Below are 15,942 nucleotides of genomic sequence, written 5' to 3'. Positions count from 1 at the left end.
CTACAGGCATGTGCCACCATGCCTAGCTAATTTTTGTATTTTTAGTAGAGACAGAATTTGGTCATGTTGGTGAGGCTGGTCTCCAACGCCTGGGCTCAAGTGATCTGGCTGCCTCAGCTTCCCAAAGTGCTGGGATTACAGGCATGAGCCACCACGCTCGGCCTGCAATTGAATTTTAAAGGTGACGGAGGATGCAGGGTAGAAGAGATAACTAAAAAGATACTGGAGAATTTGGGGGAATGTGGATAAAAAAGAAAAAAAAGCCTACGAAAAAGGCTGAGTTGTCTGAAGAAGAAATTAGACAAACAGAAGAAGCAGGCTGGTAAACCATGACCAAATAGATAAACATGGCTAGAAGCTTTTATTTCATGAAAAAAAAGATAAATGGAAGATATTACAGCTTTGTGAACTATAAAATCAAAGCAGCTACTTTAAACAATGATTTACTATGGGGTGTAAGTCAGACTGAAAGACAGTAAGACCCGCAATACAGACACTGACATAAACCAGAATCTTATCTGGATCTGTTCAAATGCTTACTGCATTAAAAAAAATTGACTCCATGAGATATTATAAAGAAGGTAATAATAGCTTGGCAACAGATTAAGGTAAACAAAGGAGAAAAGAAAGAAGCAAATGTAGGCAAGCAGGATACGGCTGCTGCCAATTATGGGGAAACTATATGAAAGGAAAGGAGATGAGATACAGACAATTAATTCATTTTAAGTTTTGTTTTCTATCAAACACAAAAAATTCTCAAAATTTTTATTTTGCTTTAATAAAGAACAAAGTGCTATTCTTCAAATACAAAGATGGTATTATTTTGTTAATCAGTTTTCTAGTGGTAGCAGTAGGCTGGTGTGGGCCCATTCATATTCTCTTATCTAGATTGCACTGTGAATAAAACTCTTGAAAAGATTACTTGATTATAGATTCAGTTCTTGAGTATGAACTCTATAAAGTCAGGAAGGTCCTTAAAATTTTGGACCTATGTCCTTGGTGCTCTGTTATCTATCAACCATGATTGTTAGTCAAATATACCAAAAGGAAGGAATACTACTAAAAAGAAAAGTCAGAAACTCCCCACCAAAAATGTAGGGTATTATAAATGAAAGCTTAGATTTATTAATGAGGAAGAAAAAGTTACATAACTTAACCAAAAATCTATATATCTTTGTTGCTCCTTCCAAGACTGCACTATGGTGGAAGAATTAAAGACCATAGTTGGAAGTCAGAAAAGTTAGAGGAATGTAGAGGACACATAACAGCAATTTATGAGCACAGCCAATCAGGGAGCAGTGCACACACGTAGCCAAACAAGGGATGTACTATGTGCACAAAAAAGGACACCACACAGAAAAGGCTGGTTAACATCAGTCTGTAGCCCATATCTAATATTTACAAAATACAAAATTCACATGCTACATAAATATTATAGCATCTTTTTTAAGAATAAAAACAGCAAACAAGAATAAAAACCAAGCAAACTGCTTGGTTCCAAAGAGGGCAGAACTTCATTCTTCCAAATATAAGATGATCCAAGAGTATGGAGAACTTCAAAATTTGCATGCAAAATTCATCAATTTGCCTATTTTACAGAAAGACTTGATATACGTCTTAACCATCCAACTACTAATCAGGATCGCAGATTCCATTTGTCTAAGGCACGCTATTAGATGGTGCCACAATTTACATCTTTTAAAATAGAAAACATATTTGACAATGCTTGAAAAAAAAACAAACAGTTGTATAAACAAAGTCTTTTGGGTAGCAGACCCATCCATACCAGTCCCATCAATACAGACTTCTAAGTAAATTTACTCTTATGGGGTTTACATGGCAACAGTGACAACATAAGGGAGAAGTTAGTGGTAAGATAAAGGAGCAGGAGGCAAGAAGCATCCAGAAAGTAGCAGCAAGTTGATCAACAGGAAAAGTAAAATTAAGAGTAGACACCAACAAAAAGTAGCTTCAAGATGATCTAGTATGATATACATTTTTTAAATGAACTAAAAATGATTTTTATTCAGTTACCACATATCAAAAAGATTGCTTTCAGCATCAAAGGCCTTCCTGGTTTCATATATAAAAAGTCAGGATTAGACTGATACCCTGTGATTCTAAAACTATAATTCTATGGCTCTAGAATAGTCTAGAATACAGATCATTCAAGCCCTTACTATCTTTTCTTTAATATGTTTCACGATCTTTTCATTGTTCATCAGAATTCCTACCAGAAAGAATCTATTGGCAAAAATGTAAAAGTTCAACGCTGCTTATAACCTGTGTAAATCAATCATAATAATGGCAAACACTTAGGGAATGCTTTCTATATGAAAGACACATATCAACATATACAAACATAAAATTATCAAATAATCTGATTACCTCCAATTTACAGATTAAAAAACTAAAGTATAGAGAGGTTAAGCTACTTGTCTACACTGCTAAGAGGTAATAATAGGATTCAAATACAAGTAGTTTAGCACTAGAACCTATATGTTTATTTGCTGTTTTATACTACCAAAATAAAAGATTTGAGAAAAAATAAATTAAGCTATAGGTTATTATCAGCAGGCTTTAATTAGGTGGTATGGTAACCAAGAGTTGGCTGGAGCGACTACCATATAGAGCTGAACTATCCAATGTGATAGCCATTTGCCACATGTGACTATTAAGCACCTAAAATGTGTCTAGTCCTGATTTTGAAGACTCAATATTTTGAAAAATGTAAACTAACTCATTAATAATTTCTAAATGGATTAGTGTTAAAATGATAATATATTTAACACACTGGGTTAAATACAATATGCTTTTTAAATGTGGTTACTGGATTTAAAATGACATGTTTTACTTCCATTATAATTGTACTGGACAACACTGTTATAGAGCAAAGATGCTGGAGTTTACAAAATGATTCTAAACCAATCTTTGCCATTATGTTCTGCCGCTATGACCTTAGACAAAATGGTTACACTGATTATCAGCTTCTGTATCATAAAAATCAGATTTAAAATCAGTCCCAAAATCTACTACTTAGATTTTGGTATCTAAGTCTATTTTCCACTGAAAAGAACAGGTAACATTGGAAAAGGAGCTCTTGCCACAGCTTGGACAGGTAAAATACAAGATTAACCCGGAATATCTTGTTTTGGCAGAAATACACTGGAACCATCATGATGAGACACCCATTGGCCAAACCTGGGACAATTTGTGAATCAAAATAATGATAACGATGGATTTAACCACTGAATAAAATTAAGAATCCATGAGTTCACGCAGATAAAAAGAACTGAATAAATAAGAGATGGGAAAGATTACCTTATGTCAGAATGTCAACTAATAATTATGGAAGGAATGAACTCAGATAATCATCAATTGATGCTAAAATTTGTGGGTGAAGTTTTGATTATACTATGTAAATATACTGTTCCCCAAATTATTTTCCCACAAATTGCATGTAAGTTACAAAGGGATAAATAATAACTTTCAGGGATACATAAGAGGAATGTCAGCTTAACAAAATTTTCATAGCTAACATTACCAACACTGGTACAAACATCATGAATCTCAAGATATGATGTACTAAGAAGGGCAGAACATCTCTTGAGTGTTATTCCTGCCAAAACGCATAACCAATCTAACCACAAGAAAGCAATAGACAAATTCAAATTGAGGGACTTTCTACAAAACAACTGCCCTGTACTTTAAAAAAAAATGTCAAGGTCAAGAAATAGTAAGGTTGACGAAGTGTTCCCGATTAAAAGATACTAAGGAGACATAATTACCAAATGTAATGGATAATCCTGGAGTGGATCCCAGAATAAGATGGAAAAGAAACCAACAGAGAAAATAGATAAACAGATATAATTTGAATATGGACTATAAATTAGATAACATATCAGCATTAAATCTTCTGGTTTTAATAACCTTGTTTTTTAAAAATATACACTGAAGAATTTAGGGGTAAAGAGGTATGATGTCTCTGAATTATTCTCAAATTGTTCCAAAAATATATAGAGAGATAGTTATATAAAGCAAGAATGATAAACATAGCAAAATGTAAAACGACAAATGCGGGCACATAGGAGTTCTATTCTTCCAACTTTTCTTTAAGATTGAAATTACATCAAAATATAAAATTTTAAAATATTGGCCAGTCTCCCAGATCAGACATCCTAGTGGACTATACAAGTCCTGATGATGTTTAAAAAAATGTACCGGTGTATTTCTTTTATTCTAGACCTGTTTTAAATTTTATGACTTATCAAATGCTAACTATATTATACATTTCATAAAATCCAGGCCTGTACCTGTTATTTCTCAATATCATAGTACTAGGATACGATTTACCGTATCCAACAAGCACTCAAACATTTGTTACATGGGCTACTGAAAACTATAAAACAGTTTAGAATAATTATAGAAAACAGTCAAAATTATAAAAGGTACCATATTGTAAATAGAGATATTAATTGTGACAAAAGGTTGAAGGACAACTCAATTAAAAGAAAAATATCAGGAATGAATCAGAACAGTGGTTAAAAATCTAACATAAAGAGACGAATACCACAATTAGAGGATGGTAAACATCTCATTCCATATTAAGAGTTAAACGTTTCCCTTTGTGGCTAACTACAAGGAGTTATGACAATTAAAATAACTCTCTTCCCTATAAAATTAGAATATAATATGAGTTATAAAATGAATCAGATTAAAGAGTTACATCAAGAACTGAGATTCAAAATCTCATTAGGGGCTCAATCCTAATTTGCTGTACAACCCTGAGATGCTGCCTACAATTCCGTATCTCACTTAAAATTGAGACGTTTGGATCATTTCCTTCCCCAAAGGCAATAAGGATATTATTTTATAAAAATCATTGTAAGCAATGAGCACCGAATATTCAATATACATACTAAATATACACATATATGTGTATGCATATATATTCACACATGCATACACATGCAAAGGGAAACGAAAATGGCTTTTTTAAAATAAATATTTACAAAGTAATGAATGTAAGGCACATTAATAGCAAAAGGTAACGATCCGAATGCTAGTTTATCCCCATTCACACCATATAAATAAGTGCTTAACACCTAGGATGCTAAAAGAAAAAGCCCAATCAACAAGTGTATACTCCATGTAAAAGGAATGTTAATTTTAAAATAACAATGGGGTTCGAGACCAGCCTGGCCAACGTGACAAACCCCAGTCTCTACTAAAAATACAAAAATTAGCTGGGCGTGGTGGCGGATGCCGGTAATCCCAGCTACTCAGAAGGCTGAGGCAGGGGAATCGCTTGAACCAGGAGGCGGAGGTTGCCGTGAGCCGAGATCGCGCCACTGCACTCCAGTCTGGGCGACAGAGTTAAGACTCCGTCTCAATAAATAAATAACAATAACAAAATATGAGACAGATTTTAATAGTGCTTTATTAGGATGGGGACCGTGAGAAAGAATTCTCAAATACAGTTAGAAGCCAGGGACAAAATTTCTTTTCACATACAATGTATTCGCATACTGCATTAAAACCCTAATACAGGGATTACATTAGACATACAGTATTAACTTTCAATGCCTTCCAATTTTATTTGAATATACTAGTAAGGTAAAAAGATATTCTACTTCCCTTTTCCATCAAATCCAATTAACTATGTTTCATTTAAAGTTTGTTTTTCAAAAGTATATATATTTTTATGATGCAAAGCTATACTTAAGGTATCTAAATAAGCAAGAAGATCAGAAAAAAAAAAAAAAAAAAAAAAATAAGAAAAAAAAAAAAAAAAACCCAAAATATTCCAAAACATAAAAAGACATGCTCAAATCACTTTGTGCCTTGGCAAAATTAAGGGTAATATCATAAGCTAGTGATGCAATGCTGTCGTCCCACCTAATTCTACCTAAATGAACTCAGTGATTTCTAATTGATTTCCAGAGATCTTTACATAAGCAATTATCAAAAACAGTCCACTGAATTCAAGAAGCACAAATAACATTTACTTTTTAAAACAAATTATTTAAATACCTAGGTTTTTTTTTTTACACTTCACGAACTAAAATCACTTACGAGTACTTGACTAAAGCTTTTTCTCATCACCTTTCCTTAGAGAAGACCAAAATACAATTTTCATAAAGGCAAAACAAAAGCAGTAAATTACTTAAACATCACTTAAATGCCTCCAAAGCAACCTTCCTTTCTCGTACATTTTCCTATATTCAACGCTTTCTGCGGTACACATCTTAATTGAAATTGTGTTAGTTTAACCTAATACAATCTCCTTTCCACTAGTGAAAAAAAGATCTTAAGGCGTTAACCAAACACTTGGGAGGCGGGGTCGGGGATGCAAGGTGGTGCCAGAGCAGACGGAAACAAGGTAAGAGAGTTGTTTTCTCAAGACACTAGGGTTACTCCCCAACTCCAAATGCCAAGATTCACTCCTCAGTAGAGCAAGCTGCTGCCACCATCCACTGCTTACACAATACAACCTTCCTTTCTACCTCTTCCCCTACACTCCCACCCATAACCTCCTTCCAAAACAAACACCCACAACGCGCCCCATTCCACAACCCGTGTTCGCCCCGCTAAGCCCACTAAACCAACCTGCTGGATAAACAGCTCCATGCTTTCGTCTCACTCAGGCAAGGAAAAAAAAAAAAAAAAAAAAAAGCGACTGCAGCAAGGTCGGGAGTCCCACCATTCCTGTCACCCTAAGCAATCCACAGGGTGAGAGACCCAAGCTCAGAAGTTTGAAGCAAAGCGATTCAGACCCAACCAAAAAGAGGGAATTGCAGTTGAGTGGGGATGGGAGGTGGGGAGGGCGATGCGTATGCGAGTGCGAGTGCGTGTGTGTGTGTGTGTGCAAGAAAGAGACCATCACATGACAGTGAAAGAGGACCAGAGTCGTCGGGGCGTCCGCAAGCAGAAGGGGGGGGGAAGGGTGTCGTTGCCGTGGCAACACCCCCCATCCGTCCAGACTTCCAAAGAGGGAGGAAGAACTTCAAATCCCAACCGTCAGCGCTCGAGCGGCTCCTTCTTAAAGGGGTACACACAGCGCCGCCGCCGAGCGCGAGAGGGCAGAGTTGGGCGCCCCCCGCCGCTCGGGCGACGCCCCCGCCGCCCCTCGCCCCCCGCCAGCCCATCTGCGGCCCCCACCCTGCGAGCACCCGGGGGTCTCCAGGTCCGGGTCCCCGGGAACTGGCTGCGACTGCTCACCCGGCCCCCGGCGGCGAGAAGGGGGTGTGTGTGCGCTCGGCGGGGGCGCGGACCAGCCTGCCTTCCTCAGGCCGCCCTGCCCGCCGGCTCCCCTCCGGCAGGGCGCCGACCCACCGGGCCGCTTCCTCCCTGCTGTCAGGGTGGACAGCAGGCGACGGTGGGCAGCGACGGGCGCCGAGGAGTTTCGGGGAGAGCGCGAGCGGGCGGCTTCCTCCGGAGCTCGGCAAGCGGGTCCGAACTAACAGTTCCCGGGGAGCCCAAGAGCTGGGAAGGCAAAGGAAGGCGGACTGCGCCGGGCCAACAGCCCGCAAGACAAAAGGCGAGCGCCGGGGCCGCCGCGCCGCGCCGCTCCCATCTCGCTCCCCCACCGAACTAACCCGAACGGGAGATTCAACTAAACCCCTCAGCCACAAACTCCTCGGGCTGCGGCAGCTGTCGCCGCGCGGAGCTCGGGGCCCCGGCTCGCGTCTCTCTTACCTACACAGTGCATGAGGCGGTGGCGCCAAGAGTCGAGTTCCCGCCGGAATCCTCTCCTCTCCGCCGCGCACCGAGGGCTCCGGCACTGAGCGGCGGCGGCAGCGGCGGCAGCAGCGGCGGCGGCAGCGGCCATTCTCTCTCTTCCCTTGTCCATCTGCGTCCCGCGTCACGCGCCCTCATTTACATACGAGCAGCGCAGGCACGAGGCAGGGGCGCGAGCCCTCGGCGCGAGCCCCGGAGCGCGCGCCCCCCGGAGGGGGGTTGATTGACACGTGTCACTACCTTCCCTCTGCCCTTCCCTCCCCCTCCCACCACTCCCTCAGGGAGAGGCGGGGAGGGAGCCAGTGGAGAAGGAAGCAACCTGCCGCTTCCGCTGACCCCGCCTCCCCACTCACTACCCTCCTCCCCCTCCCGCTGGAGTTTACTCCGGCGAGCCATACCGCTCCCGCCACCCGCGAAAACCCTGAGCGGGAGCTAGAGACCCGAAGCCCCGCCAGGAACCGGCGTGCTAGCGGAGCGGACTAGCAACGCCTACCTTCTGCCTTCACTACGGGACTCCGACAGTTCGGAGACTTCACTTCCCGGGCTCCATTGCGCTAGGATCCCAAAGCTGAGCTTGGGGCCGTGGCGCGGTGCCTGCTGGTTATTGTAGTCCAGAAGAAAGGAGGGGCTTCCCCTCGCACACTTAGGTTTGCAAGCTGGGCTGGAACTTCTCTGCGCCGCGCCACTGTGGGGCTGAGCCTGTCGCTCCTTGCGCCCGAGACTGTGCGCCACCAAGGTGGCGGGGTCTGACCCGACTGCTTTAGCTATCTTAGGTTCCTTGATGGAAAGGTCGTGAAAACCACCAAAGTTGTTGGCCCCTTGAGGGTTGAGGCTGCGCTTTGTGTTTTAAGTGCTGGAAACTTTCCCGGGTCGCTGTCATCCTGTCACTCCGCAAGGAAGGGCAAGCCGGTCATTTGGCTACATATGGAATAACTGCCAAACGTCGAGAGAGAGAGATCCCGGAGTGACTTCGGTTTCCAAGGCGAAGAGATCTCCGAAAGCGAGAATATTCTCAAGGACAAGGAAAAAGATGCGATTTTTTTTTTTTTTTTTTCACGGAAAATTACGTGCAGGGAACTGGGTGCAGCCGGCTGAAAACTGCAGAAGGAAAATTTTCTGTGTAAGCTGGTGGACGGCAGTGACCTACTGAGACCTCTGTACCGTGATATCTGTCACTTATCAGACCCTAGTACAGTGCGTGACACGGGATTAAGCACTTTACAAATGTTATGAAATGAATTCTATGCCATGCTAGAGAAAATAACTTCTTCAGACAGAAACAGGAATCTTACGATTAAATACGAGACTCCAAACAATTTTTACTTTTTGCACCAGAGAGAGTATGCGTTTGTTTCCATGTACTTGAAGTTTATGAAACCGAAGCTAAGCCACCCAACGATTGCTAAGAAATACTGTGTATTACTGGAAATGTATTCACATGTCTGTGGGAAATATGTTTAATTCTTCTTGGAAACTCATAAATTCCGAGTTCAGTACCACCTTCCCTATTTTGTAGCTTATCCTTATCCACCTTATTTTTCTTCCCATGAGAAAGTATTGCATCGCTCATTACGACTTCAGTAGCGAAGATGTAATTTTTACATCTTCCTAAATTAAATATAACGAAGTTCGAACTCATAATCACCTTTTCTAGAACGGTCACAATTGGAGTGCAGATGAAATCACTAGCGCAGGTGATTTTGGAATTGTCAGTGGATGGTTTCAGTTAACCACTTCCACTCATAATTGCCAAGATGATCAGCCTTTGTAGTTTTCCTGATCACTTTTATAGTAATCTACTTTAGTTAGAATGGGAAAAATTATGGTGCCGTAGTAAAGGATCCAAGAATCTTAGTGGCTTAAAACAACAAAAATCTATTTCCTGCTTATCTACATGTTCATCTCTGGGTGGCAGGAATGCACATCTTACCTGAGATTTCTAGTGCTGGAAGCTGCATGATCTAGAATGGCCTCACTCTGGTGTGCAGTTTGGCTCCCTGTTTGCTGGGGTAATGAGAATGACTGAGTCATGTGTCTCTTACCATCTAGAGACTAGCTAGAGCCGATAATTTACATAGTGGCGGCATGTGAAACACAGTGTAATGGTAAATATTAATGTAGAAGTGCTTTTCCTTTGGGAGGCTGAGGTGGGTGGATCACCTGAGGTCAGGAGTTCAAAACCAGCCTAGCCACCGTGGCGAACCCCTGACCCCTCTTCCACTCTCAATCTCTAGTCTCTCTCTCTCTCTCTCTCTCTCTCTCTCTCTTTCTCTCACACACACACACACACAGAGTGATGAAACAGGGACTAAATAAACATGGTGTCTTAGTCTATTTTGTGTTGCTGTAATGGAATACCACTGCCTAGGTAATTTATATCACGAATAGACATTTATTGCTCACAGTTTCTGGGGACTGGAAAGTCCAAGATCAAGGTGCTGGCATCTAACAAGAGCCCTACAGTAAAAAGGCAAAGAGAAGGCAAGTGAGTCAAAGGGGGCCAAACTCATCCTTTTATAATGAACCCACTCCTGCTATAAAGAATCCACTCCCTTGATAACATTAATCCATTGACTATGCCCTCATAGCCTATCATTTCTCATTAGGCGACATCTCCCAACACTGTTATATTTCCAACATGTGCTTTTTTTGTGGACAAATTCAAACCACAGCATACGGTAAACATTCCTGTATAGAAAGGAGAATAAGAGACACACATGAACTGTTTCAGCAATTAGCATCTCCAACTTTCCAGCGTCTGACAATTTCTTGCTACCACCCACCGAGCTAAGTTGAAGCCACGTTTTAGATTTTCTGTTATAACTGTACCTCCTTCTGGGTGCCAATGTATACATTAGTTAGAATGCGCTATGTTCTGCTCCAGTAACAAGCCCCAAATCCAGTAAACTCAAAACCTCAATACAAAGATTAACACAAAAGTTTATTTCATAGTATACTACCTGTCTTCCAAAGGTCAGTGTGGAAAAGGGTGGAAGGAACATGAGCCCCATAAGCCTCATGTCCATCCAGGGACTGAGGCTTATGGGGCTACGCCATTCGGAAAGCCCCTAGTCACCATGACGAGAAAAATGATGCTAAATCACAGTCCAATTCTTAAAGGCTTCTGCCAGAAGTGACACATTTCAGTAGACGAAGCAAATTTTATGGCCATGACTGACTTCTAAGGAGTTATATATTAGATAGCTTTGAAAGCAGGACAAACCATCCCACAATTTAATACCTTAAAACACCAACTGTTCATTTAGCTCATAAATCTGTGGAGTGAAAATTTGTACTAGGTTCAGCTGGACATTTCTGTGGGCCTTGACTGGACTCACTCAGGTGTTTGTGGTCAGCTGCCTGTCAGCAACGCAGCTCTGTTTCTAAGGATTCACTCACTGCCAGCTGGCAACACAGAGCAATGAGACCAAGTATCAAGAGGCCAGCCCTATCCCTAGCTTGCTCACATGGTGGCAGTCACAAGGGTCCAAAGTACTGCAAGAAAACAAGGCCCGATACACAAGTCCTTTTCAAATCTCGGTTTGAGTCACATTTGCTCTGGTTCCAATGGCTAAAGCAAGTCACATGGCTAAGCCTGGAGTCAATATAGATTCTACCTCTTGGATCTGCAAGTAGCATTGCAAAGGGATTTGGATAAAGGGAAATAAATAATTTATGGCCACTTTTGTAGTCTACCACTTTAAATGCAAGGTTACTGTATTCTCCAAAAGAAGGAGAACTAGGGATATAACCAGATCTAATGAATATCACATATCTGGAATTTTTTGGGAGAAGAGAAAGATTAAGGCCAGAAATGTTGAAATACAAAAATGGAGTTAGCTTTGGAATTCAGCTTCACTTTGAAGAGCAAAGAAGTTTCCATGGTAAGTACTACAGAATGTATTATGATTACCCAATGAACATAAAAGTAGGAGTCTAACTGATTAACCATTGCATTCTAAGCATCAAGTGCTGTGCCAGGCATTCAGATAGTGTCTAATATTTATTTATTGGTGGGATGCATGTTTGAGTTATCTATAAGGTCAAGCATAAAAAGAGGGTCATATCAGCTGGGTGTGGTGGCTCACACCTGTAATCCCAGCACTCTGGGAGGCAGAGCCGGGTGGATCACCTGAGGTCAGGTGTTCAAGACCAGCCTGGCCAATGTGGTGAAATCTTGTCTCTACTAAAAATAAAAAATTAGCCAGGTGTGGTGGCGCATGCCTGTAATCCCAGCTACTGAGGAGCTGAGGCGAGAGAATTGCTTGAACCCAAAAGGCTGAGGTTGCAGTGAGTTGAGATCACACCATTGCACTTCAGCCTGGGCACCAAGAGCAAAACTCCATCTCAAAAAAAAAAAAAAAAAAAAAAAGAAGTTCTTATCAAAGATTGCCTCCTGCACTGAAAAGCTAGTTACTCACAAAGGATTTTCACATAACAACAGATATATGATATGAAATGTTAATCTTCTTTGGGAAAATGTTTTTGTTCTGCTATCTACTTCCTGTATATATTTATCAGTTATTTAATGCTGTGTAGCAAGCCGATCCATAATGTAGTTGCACAAAGAATAACCACTAGATATTATTCTCAAGTCTGCAGGTCAGGTGGGCTCTTCTGCTGACCTGGTGAAGTTCAGCACATCTTACCTGAGGTTGCTAGTGCTGGAGCTGCGTGATCTAGAATGACCTCACTCTGGTGTGCAGTTTGGCTCCCAATTTGCTGGGGTAATGAGAATGACTGAGTCGTGTGTCTCTTACCATTTAGAGGCTAGCTAGAGCCAATAATTTACATAGCATGTGAAGCACAACGTAGTGGTAAGTTTTAATGTAGAAGTGCTTTTCCTTTGGGAGGCTGAGGTGAGTGGATCACCTGAGGTCAGGAGTTCAAAACCAGCCTGGCAAACATGGCAAAACATGGCAAAAAAAAAAAAAATTAGCCAGGCACAGTGGTGGGTGTCTGTAATTCCAGCCGCTGGGGAGGCTGAGGCAGGCAAATTGTTTGAACCCAGGAGGCAAAGGTTGTAGTGAGCCGAGATGGAGCCATTGCGCTCCAGCCTAGGTGATAGAGCAAGACTTTGTCTCAAAAAAAAAGAAGTTCTTTTCAAGTCAGCTTGCATCATGTTCTGCTTGCTACTATCCTAGTGGCCAAAGCAAATCTCATGGTCAAGCCCAAAGTCTGAATGTAAGGACATTAACAAATGGCATGGGTTTAGAATGGTGTGAACAAATTGGAGTCATCACTTCCATCAAACTGCTGTAAATAACAATGCAAGTTCACTATTTTCCCCCTAAAACTGATAACCACATCTACAGAGTTCTTAGACGGTACCAAGACATGTAACTTGCAGGGCCAAGTAATAGTTTATTAATTTATTTACCACTTAGTCAATTTTCAAGTGAGGGTGCATTTTAGGAGAGCATGATATAACAAATACAAATAAATTGGAGTAGTTTGAAATACAGTTCCACAATAGAGAAATACAAAATTATAGAGGGTATGACTGGAGTAATATTTTTTGAGATACTAACCCAAAATGAGAGCTATTCTTATATTTTGTAACAAACATAAACAATCCAATATACCAGTAGGATTGTAAAATACCTACTCAATTTTGTATTATCAATATGTACTATAAAAACTACATATTTTATAATTTAATATAATCTAAACAATTTTGTATGCATTAGATATTTACAGTTATAAAGCATAACTACGAGATACCTTAACTGTACAATGCTTTGTAATGCTGAGAAACTATCTTTTGAGTAAATTATATCTGTTTTATAGAGTCACATCTTAGGCCAGGTGCAGTGGCTCACGCCTGTAACCCCCACACTTTGGGAGGCCAAGGCAGGCGGATCACCCGAGGTCGGGAGTTCAAGACCAGCCTGACCAACATGTAGAAACCCCGTCTCTACTAAAAATACAAAATTAGCCAAGCTTGGTAACACAGGCCTATAATACCAGCTACTCAGGAGGCTGAGGCAGGAGAATTGCCTGAACCCAGGAGGTGGATGTTGTGGTGAGCCGAAATCACAGCATTGCACTCCAGCCTGGTCAACAGGTGCAAAACTGTGTCAAAGGAAAGAAAGAAAGACAGAAAGAGAGAAGGAGAGAGAGAGAGAGAGAGGAAGAAAGAAGAAAGAAAGAAAGAGAGAGAGAGAAAGAAAGAAAGAGAAAGAAAGAAAGAAAGAAAAAGAAAGAAAGAAAGAAGGAAAGAAAGAAAGAAAGAAAGAAAGAAAGAAAGAAAGAAAGAAAGAAAGAGAGAGAAAGAAATAATCACATTTTACTATATTTCCTTTGGTCCTGACCTGTAATGCAGTTCACTGATCAAATATTAAAACATCAGAGAAAAATTTGATTAACCAATTGTTTAGGACATAGAACAAATTCCCCTTCCAGAAAATTTCTAATCAGCGACATAATCATATTATACTAAACTTTATGCAAACATCTTAGATTCATCCAGGGTCATGAGTTAAAGGCTTCTCAATAGTTTTCTTCATTATGGAAGTACAGACTCTAAAGACATCATTACCTGAAATATATACATGTTAATGAATTCATTTCCAAGACTTCAGTTAAACAGTTAGAAATATTTAAAATATATGGTGATTTTGACTTCTTGATGCATTTCCAAATACTATCAACACCTTTTTGTACATTTTGTAGGAACAAAGATAAAATTTGACAACAGGAATAATGATTGAAGAAACAGAAATATAGTGGTAATGTACTTCATTTCTTAGATTATAATGTCTCCCTTTTTCCTATTCTAAGACTATCCTTATTATACATAACGAGCATGATAGCTGGTCCAATTCTGTCACTTATCTCAGGGTGGCATCTCAGAATTTTATTCTTTATGCTCTTTGTTGAGTTCAATCATTGGATACTTTAAAATATTACTGTTATATCGTTACTATCTATATAGTAAATATCATATAGTTAGACCTAAGTTTTACTGTATTAGGACAGCTCAGGCCCTGAACTGTCAGGATAATTAATACTAAAATTAGAGTGAGTATGTTTTCTAATTTTTTTTTACATAAAATCATACACCTTTGAGCTTGGCACATGATTTTAATACCATTTACCATCTACTTTCTCTTGCATCCAGGCATGATAATAGGACCTGACCTATCACTACTCTTTTTGTGTCCATTTGAAATCACCTCCCTGGCCTAATGTATTATTGTTACTTTCATTTTCAGCCTTTTAATAAAATTTCAATGTATTAAAGGCTCAATGATGGCAATTTTATTCAATTTAATCCAATTGCACAGCTCAGTATCAAAGTAAAATAAAAATGCCATCTATTGTACCTAGGCTATCACAGTTTAGAAGGAATACAGATCATCTAGGTCAATCCCCTAATTTTGCAGATAGGGAAATTGGGCCCAGAGAGGATAAGCAATTTATGTAGGTCACACAGCTTATTAGTAGCACACCCAAACTAAAGATCAATTTCCTGATTCCTAATCTTGACTCTTTTTGCTATAATAATAGCTATCATGGCATTTATACACATTATTAATTCATTTAGTCTTTCCATAATCATATGCAGTAAGTACTTTTACTATTATTATTATCCCCATGCCAAAGAGAAAGAAATATAAATTGACTTAGAGATGTTAAATAACTTAAATAAGTTAGCATCATCTAGCTAGTTACTGATGGAACTAGAATTTGAATCTTTGTGTCTTTCCAAATTTAACTACTGCTTTTCACTGGAGAACAGGAAAGAAGGTGAAAAGCTGCCTATTAAGCGATCAGAAATTGAGGAAGCTGGATTTTTTTCTCATTTTCAGTAGCACAAAAAATTATAGTCTCTCAATATTAACCTATCATTCAGCCAAATTGGGGTTTTGCTGTCCCCGTCTGACATTCCATGCTATCCTACTCCCATGAAGGACACTTCTCAACTGAGTGGTGATTATTACTACTTTCTGTGCTCTTAGAACACTTTATTTTTCTCATAAGTCTTACTGTATTTTTCCATGTATTCTAATTATTTGTGACTGTATCTTATTGTTCCTCTCTATAACCTTGTAGACTGTGAAGTCAGAGACTGATATTCACCACCTCTGTATACTTGCATTCTACACCTAGTTGGTATCAAAAAGACTTTTTTTGAATTGAAATGGAAGTGTAATTAATTGAGATTTTTGTTCTTTTTTCTTTTCTTTTCTTTTCTTT

At 40.0% G+C, this 15,942-nt stretch overlaps 1 protein-coding gene across 14 annotated transcripts in view; it reads right to left on the bottom strand.

Annotated features, from left to right (window-relative positions):
* The window catches only part of LCORL (ligand dependent nuclear receptor corepressor like), a 189,901-nt gene extending 181,607 nt beyond the window's left edge, over positions 1-8,294 (bottom strand). For 3 of the 14 annotated variants that reach the window (XM_017540561.2, XM_037742773.1, XM_017540563.2), the window contains exon 1: positions 7,699-8,065. In XM_017540561.2, the coding sequence (XP_017396050.1) occupies positions 7,699-7,852 (154 nt within the window). In that variant the 5' untranslated portion in view covers positions 7,853-8,065. Of the gene's footprint in view, positions 1-6,609; positions 7,111-7,698; positions 8,066-8,233 lie in introns of those variants that run through there. The other 11 variants (XM_037742778.1, XM_037742779.1, XM_017540575.2 and 8 more) reach the window with 9 other exon arrangements.
* Positions 8,295-15,942: the final 7,648 nt, after the last annotated feature.

This window comes from Cebus imitator, unplaced genomic scaffold, assembly GCF_001604975.1.
Source record: "Cebus imitator isolate Cc_AM_T3 unplaced genomic scaffold, Cebus_imitator-1.0 Scaffold127, whole genome shotgun sequence".
Lineage (NCBI taxonomy): Eukaryota > Metazoa > Chordata > Mammalia > Primates > Cebidae > Cebus > Cebus imitator.
This window is presented reverse-complemented; position numbering and strand designations above follow the sequence as displayed.